This window comes from Colossoma macropomum, unplaced genomic scaffold (genome assembly GCF_904425465.1).
Source record: "Colossoma macropomum unplaced genomic scaffold, Colossoma_macropomum, whole genome shotgun sequence".
NCBI lineage: Eukaryota > Metazoa > Chordata > Actinopteri > Characiformes > Serrasalmidae > Colossoma > Colossoma macropomum.
In genome coordinates this window covers 140,149-157,078 of record NW_023495392.1, presented here as the reverse complement: position 1 = coordinate 157,078, position 16,930 = coordinate 140,149, and the positions used below count along the sequence as shown (strand labels likewise).

Here is a 16,930-nt window from a genome sequence, read left to right as displayed (position 1 = left end):
GCTGCAGTACATGAGGTAAAAGAGACTGTGGAAAAATTATTAATCACAGCCAAAAAGGAAGACCAACCACTTTTCTTTGGTTCTTTAAGGATATGAAGCTGGACAATAAAAAAGTGGGGCAAACAATATTGATTAAACTTTGGTGCTCAAGTTTTGAAAGTACCTTGGATGGCAAAGAAAACAAATGGATCCTTGACCCAATCAAGCCTCAACTCTCAGTCTAAGCAAAAAACAAACTGAATTTATTTTGGACATTATGAGAATAACTCATTGGAAATGACAATGATGTTTGGAACAGTTAAATGTAACATGAACAAGCCATTAAGAAGCCTAAAGACCTAAAGAGAATACCAGATTCTGGAGGAGTACTATCCACTTCCTAACGGTGGTTGGTATAGTGTAGTGGGTAACACTTCAGCCTTCTCTGCCTTCTAGATTGGGGTTCAATCCCCTGCCTGGGCAAAGCACTCTACACTATACCAATAAGAGTCCTTGAACAAGACTCCTAACACTACCTTTGCCTACCTGTGTAAAGTGATCACATTGTCAGGCACTCTGGATAAGAGCATCTGCCAAATGCTGTAAAAGTAATATGCATGAGTAAGGACAATGTGATTTTTCTCATGTTCGTGGATGACCTATTGAGCAGCATAAACAAACAAGTATCAACACTGAAAGCCAAAATGTTGTTACTTCTTATTTTATTCAGATTTTATTTGGTTAATTCTGTCCAGGGCCATGTTCCCCAAAAGCAGTGTGCAATTAATCTCAGCCTCAAGTGTTTCAAGTCATACTTGCCCTACCATCTAGGAATGCTCTGTAAGTTGTACTTTTGGGAAACTAAGCACAGATTACTTTCATCATTGGAGTTAAAGGGACTATGTAATATGGCAGATGTTTGATGGTAGACACTGACTGCACACATCTACAAAACATTCTACAGAATGGGCATCACAATGCTTTTGATGATTCAAATAGCTCCAGTATGATGGTTTTGGTATTATTACACACAAAAGTCTCCTGCAAAAAATAACCAAGTGCAATTACAGAAATGTATCTCCTTACATAAACAGTTAAAACATTCTGATACATTCTGATAATGTGATACACCACATTATGTGATGTCTTCAGTTAAGACCAAAGGCAGGCAAAGAAAAAAATTACAAACAGAAGACACTTAACATCAGTACTTACAATACAGCTTAGACAGTATTCATTTTTAAAGGCAATATCTACATACATTCAGAGATAAAATCAAAAAGAAATATTATTTTTCCCCATTGCAATGATTTTTAAAAACAAACAGAAGTGTAAAAGTCTACACGTAACTATACCTGAAAGAAGCAGAGAACGAATGCGAACACCTCTAAAATACTGCCAAATGCAAATGGTACAGTGTTTGTGCATTCAGTGAGTAAGAATACATACATATATATATATATGCACAGTTGACAAATAAAGCTGGATCACACATGACTTGGCTTGGGACAACCTACATTTGCAACTACCGTGCATTGTTGAAGTGGAGGAAAAACCACACATGGTGGCAACAGAGTAATAGAGGGACAAACCAGTACTGACTACATTCATAGTGGACTTACAATGAAAGTATATGTCCCTCAGATCATGGACTGTTTTCATTTATTAGTAGAATAATATATGCTATGGCTAGTCCTCCAGGCATTTACATTCTAACCCTATACAGAAGCAGAAAAGCTTGCATTGAAGCAGACAGATAACGTTAGGTCCCACATGTAATGGTTTATTACAGACTAGTTTTTGAAACCCTTTTTTAACCTCTGCTAAACTATCCAGAAAGGCCACTTTCTGACGTGAGACACTTATATACTGACAAACTGTTGCGCATCCCCTTGGTGAGAGACTCTGGAAGACCAGCAGGGAAGATGGGACTGGTGCCTGTGTATCTCAAGTCAGAAGATGATCCTTAAAACTGGGAGAGAGTGAAGGTGCTGCACTCATGACAGAGGTCAATAGTTGTTGACTGTAATTTTAATATCAAAACGTCCCTGGTAGCGATCCTTGTCACTGTACTGAATGTTCTCGCCAAACACTTTGCACTCAATCCGGAGCTCGTAGTTCATGGTTATGTTGACAAACTGGATGGCCACCAGAGGCTGTAGGTACTGTGGGTGCAGGAGTTTGCCATAGTAAGGGTAATACTGCAGAGGAAAGCCTCCTCCAATACCATAGTACCTCACCTCCCCAAGCTTACCTTCATCCTCTTCTCTCTAAAAAAGTTTTAGAAAGGAGAACACATGCTGAGAACTTAAGCTATCCTAAAATCAGTGTGAAAGGTGAGCATGTCAAAAATTCTTACTCTTTACATGAAGATCCAGTAAATGCTTGCTGAAGAACATGACCATACACATTCAAACCATTCCAGAAACAAGCCTGTGCTGGTAAGGCAGAATCAAAAGAAGTGGTGAGCTGTACTTGTGAGATTACGACAAGTTATTCAGTTTACCTTATTGTGGCAGTACAGAGGGATAACATTGGGCTGGACTTTGTGCTGGGCCTCTTCTGGGATAGATTCATTGGACTGTGGAGGCTAGTTAGTTGTTAGATAAAACATATAATTAATTCAGTGTAAGCTGCTGTATCTGTAGTAGTTTACCTGTAGCATCTATTTGCATTTTTACAGAAGTATAATCAAGGTAGTCAATGTCACAGCTTAACAATCTAAATAGCATAAAATGTATATGCATATTTTTATTCACACCCAATTCCTTTCATTCCAGGATTGAATTAGTTCCAAGAAACTACAATTTGTGTTATTTTATGCAAATCCAAACCTACCTTTGGTCTGAAATTCACAATCCTATTGAGCTTGACAATCAAGCAGGGTTTCCCATCTCTGAAGCCAAAATCTCTGTCCTCAACACCCGAGCAAGGCCCAAGAAGACTCCTTGAGAATCGACAGGACTTTCTAACACCAATTTCACTTTCCAGATCTCCCCTGTGCTTGTATTCATCCGGTTGTTCTGAGAAGACAAAGAAGAAAAGGAACATAATTAGTTAATCATGCAACATCAAGACAGTAAATTAAAGTAAATGAAAGGCATAATAAGGTACCATATCCTGTATGTAATGTCTCATTTTTGAAAGGGTTGAAAGTTCTGACAGAGGACTTCTATTTATTATCATATTTAATTTTCCTTATATAGGTTTTTAAGTTCTTAAAGTCAAACACTATAAATGAATTTAAATTTGTGGTCAAGGATGGTTGAGGGTCTCAACAGAACAAACTAAACTCAGATCGGTTTCTGATCACAAATTACTTTGTACTTTTACAAATTACTTTTTAATCCTCCACGCATAGACTTTCACTTTAAAGTGCTACCATTTTACACAATATAATCTTCAATCTTAAATGAGTAAACAGCTTTTAATGAACCAACACTGACAATTGTATACGTATTATATGTATCCTTCAATACTGGCACAGACACCCTGAAGCATGAAAATGTCTATATGGTTATTATAGTGCAGAAATCATCAGCATACGTAATTTAGATGTAACTAATGGCAGATATTTTCATTGTTTGGAACTGTCTATGGCAATTTACCTCCACAGTCTTCAAACTTCATTTGGTCTCTTTGGTTTTCCTCATTGTAAGCTTCCACAAATTCTTTCATGGACTTTGTGTATTTCAAATATGTCTCCACGTCATTCATGTTGAAGGTCAGCTCTGCTTTGTCTGAACGAGGGGAGTGGGTAAGGCCTGGGCACAGATAAAGAGCCAAAATTAGGAAATACTTTTAAACTTTTTGTCCACCAAAAAATCTTCCTCTCCTTTATGTTACAATTTCAGGTTTAAGAAATAAAACACCAAATAGTCAACAATCCTGTAAAAAAACACTGTAATTAAAAAAATAGTTGCACTGGAAGATGTCTAATTTGTTACTGATGTTTGTAACATTTACATTATATAAATATTCATGTTTTAGCATCAGTAGACATGTACTTAAAAATATCAGTTATCAGCACCAGCCAAAAATTCCCATATTAATGCACCACAGAACAACAGTTTGCATTTTCAGGTTACAGGTTTTCTTGAATATTTTACAGTAAACTTATCAGAGTAAAAATATGTTATTACCTCCAATAAAGTTGGATTGACATTTAGTAGTGTTGATAGAATTACTCTTTGTAGAGTGGCATCATACAGTGTGCAAAAAGTCAGGCACCCTGTCTAAATTACATATCTTGTTGATTTTCTGAGTAAAAGAGGTAAACAGACTTTGCCAAAAACTATTTTTAAAAAAGGACATTTAACATGTTAATGAACAGTTAAAAAAAGTACTTTGTAACAGCTCCTTGGGCTGATCTCATAGCTTACAAACACTGTTTGTAGGCAGCTCGGAATCTTTCTATGAGTTTTCACCAACTCTTCCTCGCAGAATTCTCCTAGTTCTGTGATATTCTTGGGCTGTCTCGCATGCACAACATGTTTAAAATCTACCTTCAGATTTTCAATGATGTTCAAGTCAGGGGACTGTGAGTGCCATTGCAAAAGCATGGTAGATTTCATGGTAGATTTTCATGTTTTGGATCAATGTCCTGCTGTTAAGGCCAGCCGCTTTTCAACTTTAGGTTTTTGATTGACTGCATCACATTTGCTTCCAGAATTTACAATAATTAGTTGAATCAATTTTTCCATCTACCCGTGTAATATTTTCTGTGCCACTGGCTGCCACAAAACCCAAAGCATAATGGATCCACCCCCATGATTGGCAAGGTTTTATTTTTAATCAAGCGCTGCTCCTTTTTTATTGTGGCCAAAAAGTTCCATATTTACTTTAACAGCCCACAGCACTTTTTTCCAAAATGTCTCTGGCTTACTCAGATGTTTTGTATACTTCAGACGCTGACTTTTTTGATGAGGTCGCATGTAACGTTTCCTTCTCATTACTCTTCCATGCAGATCATGTTTGTTCAAGCAGGGCTATACCACTCTTGTGTTGCCTAAAACTGTAATTAAATTTGTTTTCATTTTCATAATATTATACAACCAAAGTACAAATTATGAAAATTCAATTGCTACAACAACAACTTATTTTTCTAAATGTGGGAAATTTAAAAAAAACATTTCACATCCTCATCTGAATCAGAGGTAAAATAACTGCACTTCTGAGAAAATAAATTGATAGCTCCAGAAAAATCTTCCTGTGTAAGTCTATAGACGACCACTGATTTAGTTTAAAGATAAATAAAGCTTGTTTTGTTTGTTAGACTCACTACTGGCAACACCACTGATACAACCATTTCACAGATCTTGCTCCCCCACTACCATCATTATTAAACCAGAAGAACATCACATGGAGACTTGAATGTCTGCCAGATGGAAATCTTCCCTGACCAAGGTAAGCTAAAGCTCAAGTTGATTTCTATGTTGCTTGAGTCCCTTACCTGGCTAAAGAATATTCAGATATCATGATCATTCAATTGTAAGTGGGTTTCTGAAATAAGAATGGACAGTGCAGTCTGTAATATGAACAGTGCAATATTAATGTTGACTCTGTACTCCAGCAGAGTACAGAAATTAATGAATCATTAATGCTTTCGTACATTTTAGAATACTTCTTGTTACTGCCTAAATGGTCCCTAAATGGTTCCTGGTTTGGATGTACAGTTCCAGAAAAAAAAAAAAACTTTAAGTGTACAGGAACTTTACTAGCTATTTAAAGGTTATTTAGAGAAACAAAAGTGGTTCTCCTCTGGCACTGCTCCAAAGAACCTTTTAGGTTTCATTTGATTCCATTTATTTTTAAGAGACATGCTCATGCAACCAAGTTCTATAGATCAGGTGCTTTGCTTTGGATTCCACTTTATATTTTTCATCAAATTGGTGCTCTTCAAGCTTTTATTGTACTTTTTAGAACACTCTAAGCTGTCCTTTCTATTTTTGAGGCTTACAAGTGGTCTGCATGTTGTAATAAACCTTTTGAGATCAAAACCAAGACCACACCGTTATGCATGAATGTCATGGCTTTCTAACCTTGGTCTTGTATTTGTGTTTTAATAATAATAAGAGTGTGTTGAAAGTTATCTGAGAAACACATTGAGAAGAAATCCTCAGCTCAAGTGTATGGCCGCAGCAAGTTATCCTAGGTTGGTGTTCTTCACTAAATTTCAGAGGGACGCTCAGACCTAAAGAACACTGGGTTGGGGGCCAACAGTTGCTGCATTTAAGAACAGTGATTGATTTTGAGCAAAGCAAAAATACTGGATTTGAGCTACATTTATTCAATTAAGAAAGGCAACTTCAGTTTATTTCTCTTTACAATTGTCTGCTCTTGCCTTCTACATGATGTGACTTTCTTTTCTCAATTAATAAAAATTAACAATTGTTTTATCATTTATCTTCTCCCATTGTAATACATTATGAGTCATTATAATGTTGATTTTCATTGTTATACTGATGACACTGAGCTCTATATATCTACTGTGCTACATCTTTACCTTCCTCTTTTATATCTTGTCTTTCAGAGATTAAAAAAATGGATGATTTTATTTGCTTACCTGTAATACAACTTTTCTTTGTATCAAAATACACAATATCTAAATTATCTGATTTCTATATCTCTTTTAACAATACTACTTTTTCTTATATTACACAAGTTAAGAGCCTGTGTGTCATCTTAGATAGCACACTGTCATTGGAACCCCATACTGAAAGCCATCACTCGCACTGCTTATTTTTTTATCCTCAAAACATTTCTAGACTTCACAAATACCTCTCAAAAGCTAGTGCAGAAACATTTGTGCAAGCCTCTGTAATATGTAGCCTTGATTATTGTAATATTTTTATTGCTAGATTACCTGTCAAACTCATTAATAAAATTCAGCTGGTCCAAGATACTGCAACTTGTACTCACTGCCATTAACATAATATTCAAGATCTCCGTGATCTTCACTGGCTCCCCATAAAACAAAAAATTACGACATTAATACTTAAATCAAGCCACTTCATGGTTTAACCCCTTCATATCTCACCGTCCTTATTCATGATTACTCTCAGAACATTACAGTCTTCCTCAGTTAGACTACTCCACACTCAGATATGCAGATATGCACCATGACTATGGAACTTTTCTCCTCTACAGCTTCGCCTCCTGGACTATGTACAAGAATTTAAGAAAATAACAACTTGTTCACTATGACATACTTCTGATTGTGCATTCTTTTTTCTCTCCCTTTTAATATTGTATATGTATTTTACTGTTTTTATTTTTTATTGTTATACTGTACTGTTACCTTGTGGTCTTGAAAGGTGCATTTAAAATTAAATGTATTATTATTAATATATACTATATACTGCATGCTACTCCTCATGTTAGTATAGAATAGTATGCAACAAGTAAGTATGCAACAATTACCACCATGTACCATAGACAGCACTATACTGCATCATTCTAGAGGGCAGAGACAGGACTAGACTCTAAGGCCCGCCTCTTTTCTTAAGCTTCCAATCCCTTTTTAGCAATTATGTGATGCAGTATATCACAAAAACAGCTCTGGCTGCATACTGGATATTAGGCCAGAGTTGTAAGTCATCTGGGTACGTTTGGCATACTAGGGAAATTCATCTTGGTCACATACTGCATACTACCTAATACTTTCTGTCACAATCAGTGCATGAGTAGTATGTAATAGGCTATTTCAAACAAAACTATCTAGATGACCTCTTTAGACTCAGTCCACCTTCATGCTCTCTAGGGAATACAAATGTCCCATGGACCACACAATGAAGAATATTGTCCCAGGTCATAATATGAAGGGAATGTAATGTGCTGTCATTGAGGAGCTGCAACAAAAGATCTTTTACCTGGAGGAGCAATTCTGTCCTGCCAGGTGGGTTTGTAGTTACTCAAGGTGAGAAGCATAGCCTGGATGGTGCCAATAAAGATTCCAGCCAGGCAGCCATAAAAGATGACATAGAACAGAAGGATTTTGGCTGTGGAGAGAGAGAGAGACACAAGAACTGTAAGAATTCTGTAAGAATTCACTATGCCAGGAGCAATCCCTAGAGCAAGTCCCTCAACATCCTATGCTGCATGTGGAAATCATACGAAGAACAATAAAACACATTTAAGGCACACATCCATGCTTTAAAATAATGATTTGAGGAAAAATGTAATTTACAAAATTGTACACTTCAGTTGTAGCCAAGACCAAAGACTGCTTCTTTAGTTTTGCACTGTAGCTACAAGGTTAAAGCAGCTAACATCAGTCTACGTCACACAAGACCTTTTCCATAAATGCCCAAATCTTCATACTTGCTTTAATTTACATCGTTAAGCTACGTAACACTGGCTGACATAGACTTCCACTACTTTTTAGAAATATAAGCACTGTAGCTCCTGTGCAAAACTTAACAAGTAAATTTTGGGCATAAAACCAAACTGTGCATATTTAAGGTATTCAGCTCATGAAGACCCTGCTATTTAGCTTATGTTTTAAATCAGTTGTGTTTATGTGGAGGAATGCTAAAGTCTGCAGAGCTGTGGGCTGGAAGAAACCCAGTTTGACACCACTGCTTTAAAGTATTGCATGTACTTGTGTAACAAACTGTTGGCTGTATGCTTAACGCGTGAACTTACAGTCTGTGCTAACCAGTTATCTCCACAACTCTTGAAGCTAGTTACTGCATTTCTTGATTTTTGAAAAGGCATCCAAAGCAATGCTACCACACGTTTCAAAAAAGTTGGGACGCTGTGCAAAATGTAAATGAAAAAAAAATGCAATGATGTGCAAATCACTTAAACCCTATAAATTTCAAATTTAATTCAAATAGTACAATGACAACGTATCAAGTTCAAGTTTTATTGTTTTTAATCCATTTTGAATTTAACACCAGCAACAAGTTTCAAAAAAGGTGGGACAGGGGCATGTTTACCACTGTGTTGCATCACCTCTTCTTTTAACAACACTCTGTAAGCATTTGGGAACTGAGAAGACCAATTGCTATAGTTTTGAAAGTGAAATGTTCTCTTATACTTGCTTGATATAGGATTTCAGCTGCTCAACAGTACGGAGTCTCCTTTGCTGTATTTTTTTTTTTGTTTTTTAACGTGCCAAATGTTTTCAGTGGGTGACAGGTCTGGATCGCAAGCAGGCCAGTGCAGCACCCAGATCCACTACAGAATTGTGTCTGTTTTTAATGCAGTGCTGTCTGAGGGCCCTAAGATCACAGCCATCCAATCCAATATTGGTTTTCAGCCTTGACTCTTGCATACAGAGATTTCTCTGAATCTTTCAATATTATCATGTACTGCAGATAATGAAACCCCCAAGTTCTTTGCTATTTTATGTTGAGAAACTTATCTACATTTTGCAAAGCATGCCAACTTTTTTGGAAATGTTATAGCATTACTGGGCCGCACTCAGTGCTCCAGTAATAAAGCTAAACTGCTGTCTTGTGATAACGGTGCTTATGGTTACTTGAGTTACTTGAGAACTCTGTAGATTTTAATGGGTTGGGAAATGATGGTGGTGCCATGTAGGGCCCGGTTTTAATATATTAACTGCAACCATGTTTACCATGTTTGTTATTTAAGTAGCATTTTTGAAAACTGAAAACTAATGACCTAGCATCTTTTTTTTCTCCACAAAAGAGGTAATGATGTGGCATGTCCTGCATGGCATGTACTGAGAAAGAACATTAGGAGTTTTTCAAGTTGGGAGGACAATAAATATTAGCTTTTTAGAACTAATGATGTGAAATTAGTGTCATTTGGACAGTTGAATCTTTAAAAGTCAGCAAAAGTCAGCAAAAGTCCCACCCACTGTAACTCCCTTTGCCCTAATGTATCAGTTTGAATAGAGTAGTTTGAATAGAGCGTAAGGCATTACCACTGCATACTGTCGGAAACATGGCTAGCATTTTTAAAGTCTATTCTGTTTTTGGTAACACTTTACTTGAACGCTGCTACATAACATTGACAAAACCATGCCATCAACATGTCATGGCGATGTCATGCTGCCATCAGTTGTAATGACAGATTACAGTAATATAACAGTGTCATGTTATCATTACTAGTAGTTGTCATAACAGATGCTATAATATTTGATGTCATGACAGCTAACTAGAGTACACAGCAGAAAATTGCATGTGACATAAGCTGCCATAACCAGTAATGGTAACATGATACAGTTATATTACCAAACTAAATCTGTCATGACATCTCATGACAGCATATGAAATCTGCCATGACATGTTTAGGTCAATGATATGTAGCAAGTAAAGTGTTACCTTGTGTTTAAAAACCTTTTCATGTTACATTTATTTGCTTATTTGACATAAAGGTGTTTCCACCTGTAATTAATGCAAATCTTTTTCCCCTTTGTTGATCTTTTAAAGGAGGAGTGTTTGTCTTGTTTCTGTGTTTTGTATCTGATGAAGGCCGTGTTGGCTGAAGTGTGCATGGTAGTTCAGTAAGTATTAATTAAATTAAAAATCCATTTTAAGATATGGATTTTCCATAACAAATCATTTAGACTGTATTTCTGTTCATATTCTGTATTCAATATTTATACACTCACCATGTTAGAAAGGCATCCTACATCATCAACTGTACAAACAAGCAGGCATAGAAGAATATTCCCAATTACTAAAGAACGCACATTTATCCATTAACGCCTGTCAGTTTCACCAGCGCTTTGTCAGTGCAACACACATATTGCCAGCTACACAACATGTGGCTGTGTAGCACTGATAAGCAGCTGATGAAACCAGCTCCATTTAGTGGGCTTTTTTTTGTTGATTAGACATGTTTAATCTGCTGCCTTTGCAACAAAGTCAGGGCTTTTATAATGAAGCTGTCACCTTTACATAAAATGGTATATGATTGCAAGACCAAAATTAAAATAAACATTAAAGCTAAAGATGGCACAATACCACTTTTTCTTTCCCAATACCAATACAGGTATTGAAACCTTAAGTATTGGCCGATACTGGTACCCATCCGATATTTTCCTTTTAAAAACTACTAAGCTTCAATGAACTGTGTTTCATTTCTCTTAAAATGAGCTTTTAAAAGTAGTCTCAAGTACTCAAAACTACTCAAACACACTACTACTCCACAGGAAGAAATACACAGATTACAATATGACATCACACAATGTGAGGGTCATATTTCATGCTAGATTTGTTACAGAATTTAATCACACTCATGCTTTTTTCTTTTTTCCTCTGTGACATCCAAACCAGCACATTTTGCTAATATCTGCCCATCAGCCTTATATCGGCTGATATATATGCTTATATATGCATTCTCAGTTGAAGTTTTCTTGTGGGACATCAACTGCGCCAATCTGCTGTCCTCCACAGAGTGACATCTATAAGTAATGACAAAGAAGTGTTCTAAATAAAAATACAGGTGCCCTTTCTTGTGCTTTTGAACCAATTAAATTGTTTTTCTTTCTGTAATTCAAAGAACCCTATAAATGCATATTGTAGTGAAAAGCACAATCAGCAGACAATCGTTACATGAGAGGCAAACTGATGCTACATTCTGATCAGACTCAAATTCCATATATTCCAATGCTGTGCTCTTTTCATTAGCATTAATAAAGTGACACACTGCCTTCAGCAGCCTCAAGATTAGGAGTGCTGCAAGAACTAAATCAGTGTCATAAGCTTAGTATTGTATGACATTGTGAATGTCATCTTGGGCGTGTTTTGTTACTATTAAGAATTATTTTTTGAGTTAATTGAATTTCCAGTAGTAAGTTAATGGAACAAGAATCTGTGTTTTATGTTTTATGCCCGATCAATTTATCATTTGAAATTCAAAAAACTCTAAATTTTATGGCAGCCCTTTGCATCAAAAATACTTAAAGACATTTTCATGATACACAGTATATCAAAATATTTTGATACACATACTTAATGCATTATAGTCCCTAACTAAAAATGACATCAAAAATTATTGTAACGATGATGATTTTAACATTTCACATACAGTGCTGCACTAAATTCAATTAAACAGGACTAATATGATCTCTCTCTCTCTCTCTATCATATGCATATACATATGTGTATATATATATATATATATGGGTATATATATATGTGTGTGTGTGTGTGTGTGTGTGTGTGTATGTGTTTGTATAGTGCTGTATCAGTACATTATATATATGACAGAAATTCCATAAATCCACAAGGGCAGGACGATGGTCACGTTTGTGAATGTAGCTAAGCAGAGGCAAACGCACGATAATCAATGAGATGCTATTGTTGGCTCTCAGGGATGTCGGATCCCCGGTCGGTGTGAAACGTTAGATGAGCAGTGTCGTTCCCAAGACCCAAAAGAGTAGGCCTTTCACCTTGAGTCACCTTGGACAATGATGCATTTTTAACCCTTTCAGTGTGGAGCACGTTATTAATCAGCATGCATGTTTAATGACAGATATGTGGAACAGTTTCCAGGTGGAGACGTGCGTTTGCTGCCCCGGGCTACAGATCTGCGCTTTTAGCAGACTGCTGTTCCACTCAAGGAGGTCATATGATTTTCAAGTTTTCCTGTATTAATGCAGGAAACCTGCCTCCAGCAAGTAACCAAAGCATCTAGACCACTTTTATAAAAGAGAACTAAGCGTTCTCCATCAGCGAGACCAGTCCTCTGCACTAACCCGCTGCTGTCCCTTTGATGACCTTTTTGCCCTCAGTGTACATCTCATAGCGACTGGCGCAAATCATGGCCAAACGATTTTTTATTCTCGCCCAAAAAGCCTTAAAAACAAATAGACAGAAAGCTCTGGCTGCACCTTTCGGTCGGAGACAGATGAGGATCCGACGGATGATAACGGAGCAACGGGAGCGACTTTAAAAGGTGATGAAGCATATTAGGTCTGTTAAATAAATAATGCTACCTGCTGTTCACAGTTCAGTCAGACTGCCTTTCATTTTAATCAGCGCATCAGTTAGCCGGCTCGTCATTGATCGCGTAAGTCCGTGAAACGTTTGCTGCAAAGTCAAATCTAACAGGTTGCATCGTGACGAGACGGGAGGCAGACGGGAGGCAGACTGTAGGCGCTGGAATGACGGTCTTCAGAGCACTGAGATAGACCGTTTAACAACCACATCATCCCACAGTGTTTGGAAACTACATGAACGGAAACTGACGCAGCCTCGCAGATGTATACTTACCCCAGCTACCACCAGTGCGCCCGAGCAGCTCCCTCGTCTCTGAATTCCACAGAAACTTCTTCCATCCTCCGTCATCTTTATTTTGAACAGGCATGTTTAGAAGAGCGTTTAATTTGATCTGCTGAGTGCCCTGGCTCCTTCCTTACCTCGTTGGAATCACTATAGTCACTACGCCCTTCAGTGGAGCACCGTACACCCCCAAGACATGGAGCAGCACCCGGCTCTCTGCAAGGTGCCCGCGCCATATATCCGTCTCTGCACGCAGACACGCCCACAGCCCCCCAGACTCCTCCCTGCGGTTCTGCCGCAAATCACAAATCGACATCCCAGCCACGTGACGCGGGTCAGGCGGGGGGAGCGCTTTACTACAGCGATGCGTCGATGAAAACGCAAATGCCTCTTTTGTCAGTAGTGCGGCGAGAAGGGAGGCTTTTCACACCTCATGACGTAAATGCAATAAAGGGTTCAGAAGCAGCGTGATGTGGTCTGGTGTTGTCGCGTTGACGGGAGAAAAATATTTATTTTCTAAATCACGTACAGTTCACATTTACGGTCGAATGCAAAAGTTTGGGCGCCCCTGGAAATTACATGATGATTCAATAAGTGAAAATAACACATCCTCTACAGAGAACACACGTCTCCACATTCCAATGCACAAAAGTATGGCACATTTCGTATGTTATGTTTGACCACCCCTCCCCCAATGTATTAAACTCAGCAAATCAAGGGAAATTATGTAAAATGTTCTGTATATATCAGCACATTTCATGCACACTCTCTTCTCAAGCCCTGAGCTATCCTATTTCACCTTTACTGACACAGTCTTTTCATTATTTTTATCATGTGTCCTATTTGTCCAGTGGGCAGGAAGAATCACAAGATACTGCACCTTTCGTGTCACAAGCTTTCTAGCTTTCTTACTAATGAGCCAACAAAACCTGACCACTCTGTGACCTCAGTGAATGCATTAACTTTCAACTTTTAGCACTCTTAAAAATAAAGGTGTCAAGGATTCTTTGGAGCACTGCCACTGAAGACCACTATTGGTACATGGATGACAGACTTGCTTACTTTGCTCAACTCCAAAACAGTTTTTTTCAGTATGTACAAATTGGACAGTTTGTATCCAGTTTCTACCGAAAGGGCCATACTTTTATGCGCTGTTATTCTCCTGTCCTGACTCTAGACAACTAGTTTCTTGCCTCATCTCTGCTTTTTATCGAATCTTATTGAAACATGGACCATGGACCATGAAAGAAGCATTGTCTGAGGAAATATGGAAATACAGTTTATCCAGAACACATCGTCACTCTATACATAGATGTGAAATGTGGTTTTAAGGGTCTTCACAGGCTCTATTGCTCTTACACTCGACCCAGTAAAACATACAGTTCAGCTTCCCCACACTATGATAGATGCCATGTGTCTGAGGGAACTCTATCACATCTATTGTAGTTTTGCCCTATGGTACATGACTACTGCAGCAGCATTTTTAACAGGTTGTTTTAACAAAATGTTTAGGAGAAATATCTCCAAGGACCATAATTTGGCAATTTTTTGGTTTGTTGTGGCACAACAGTCTCCTTTCCTTACATATAAAAGGGGGCTGCGGTGGTTGGCATATGGTAGCTACAATGTTATACTATTAAAGTTTTGTCATGATACAAATGGAACAATTGCACTCTTGCAAATCAAAATCACAAAATTCTTTTATGATACATGGAGATCCTTTGAATATTTTTAAAGAGGCTTAGATAAATGCTAGGCCTTGTCTGGTCCCACAAGATTTGTCATTTTGCTTCTCAAACCTCCTGGGATAGTTTGACAGCCATATCTCTTTTCCTTTGTTTCTTTGTATTATTGTTTGTTGCCCCCCTCTCTTTTCTATGTTACTTTGTCACCTTTCTGTATACTATTTTGCCTTAATTTACCTAGCACCACCTATCAGAAGTAAAGAGCAAACAAAGCTATAGTCATTTTAAAGCCTGTATGAAAGTAGAAGGAAAAACCTTGCTGAACCTTATATAGACGCAATATGTACTTTACTTGCAGATTAGCAGGAGAGGCCACTCCTGTTTTCCTGCTTTGGTGTCATGTTAGATAATCACAACAACCAACACAAGAAATAAACTCCACATATTTAAGAAGCTACAGTGCTTTTTAAGTGACTGGACAGTGAAGTTACAGTAATTTAAAAGTAGTTATTTCTATGCATTTAAGTGCGTGTTTTGGGTATCATTTAAAAGTAATAAGACTTTCTGCAGTGCACCCTGCAATTTGGGAGAGCATGAGGTATTTAGCTTGCAGGTATTTCTAGGGAGAACTGTGCATTCACAATAGATGTGAATCTATATTGATGGATCTAGCCTTGATGGTTGGTTAAACCACTCTGTCATATAAAACTTAGGCCTTAGGACAGCAATGTACACTGTACACAATGTACTGTACAACTGTGTACCAAACTAAGTCCTAAAGGTACACTATATTTAGTTTCCTGTTTTCATAATGTTAATTAAAAAATAGAAAAATAAAAGCCTGGAGTCAAGACAGCGAGTAAAATATAACTACAGTGGAATATGGTACAATCATGTAAACCTCTAAATAAAGGCACTGAAGACGCCAGTGACAAGGTTAGAACAAGGCACCTAACCCCCAACTGCTCCCTTGTTTTTTTGTTTATAGTATTTCCTGAAAGCATTCTTGGCCGCAATTACAGCCTTCTTCTCTTATTTATTTCTGCAAAACCTCTTAAGGTCAGGTTGGATGGGCAGCATTGTCATACTTCTGTTTTCAGGTCTTTCTAGAGATGTTCAGCCAGGTTCAAGACCGGGCCCTGGGCCACTCAAAGATATTCATACACCTGTCCCGATGCTACTTCTGTGTTGTCCTGGCTTTGTGTTTTGGGTCATTGTTACTTTGGATGGTAAACATTCACCCCAGTCTGAGATCCCAAGCAAGATTTTCTCAAGGATTTTTCTGTACTTTGATCCGTTTGTCTTTCCTTCAGTCTTCCTCAACAAACATTCTCATAGCATGATCCCACCACTATATTTCACCACAGGGATGGAATTGGCTGGGTAATGAGCAGTGCTTTGTTTCCACCAGATTAAACAATTGTCACTCAGGCCAAAGAGTTTGGTCTTAGTTTCAACAGGTGGTACAATCTTCTGACTGGTGGATTGCTGCACAGATAGTTGTTCTTCTGACCAGGTTCTCCCATCTCCAGGCAAGACCTCTGGAATTCTGTTAGACTGACCTTTAGGTCTTTGGTCACCACCCACATTAAAGTCCTTCTCTCCAGTTTGCTCAGGCTGGCTGAATGACCTGCTCTAGGAAGGGTCTTGGTGGTTCTGAATTTACCACAAATTAACTTTAATGACGTTGTAGAAACATCTCAGGGATAATCAGTGAAAATAGGATGCACAGTTTGCAGTGCCACAGCAATGAGTTTTAAATGTGCTTTTTCAGATTATTATTTGAAAAAAAATAACAAACCTTGTGAAAACCTATTTGTGCTTTTTCATTATGGAGTATCATAGTACCATTCTTATGACATTTGGTTTGTCTAGAATACACAAAGAAATGTAATAAGACACATCTTGCAAGACATTTATCAGACCAGATCTCTATAATATGTAGAATATATAGCAATCATCTTCTAAGACTGAACTGGAGGTATGGAAAAATATTACTGAGAATATTGCTAAGATTTCTTTGAAAATCTGAAAGCACATCTGCCTAAAAGAATGGAAGTT

General features: G+C 37.7%; 1 protein-coding gene across 1 annotated transcript; it reads right to left on the bottom strand.

Moving 5' to 3' along the window:
* Positions 1-221: 221 nt before the first annotated feature.
* atp1b1b (ATPase Na+/K+ transporting subunit beta 1b) lies at positions 222-13,419 on the bottom strand. The gene is made up of 6 exons (XM_036562472.1): positions 13,176-13,419; positions 7,851-7,979; positions 3,588-3,743; positions 2,818-3,002; positions 2,486-2,569; positions 222-2,249 (listed from the first exon to the last, which is right to left on the bottom strand). The coding sequence occupies exons 1-6, from the start codon at positions 13,267-13,269 to the stop codon at positions 1,989-1,991; spliced, it is 909 nt and encodes a 302-aa protein (XP_036418365.1). The 5' UTR covers positions 13,270-13,419; the 3' UTR covers positions 222-1,988.
* Between the last annotated feature and the right edge of the window lie 3,511 nt (positions 13,420-16,930).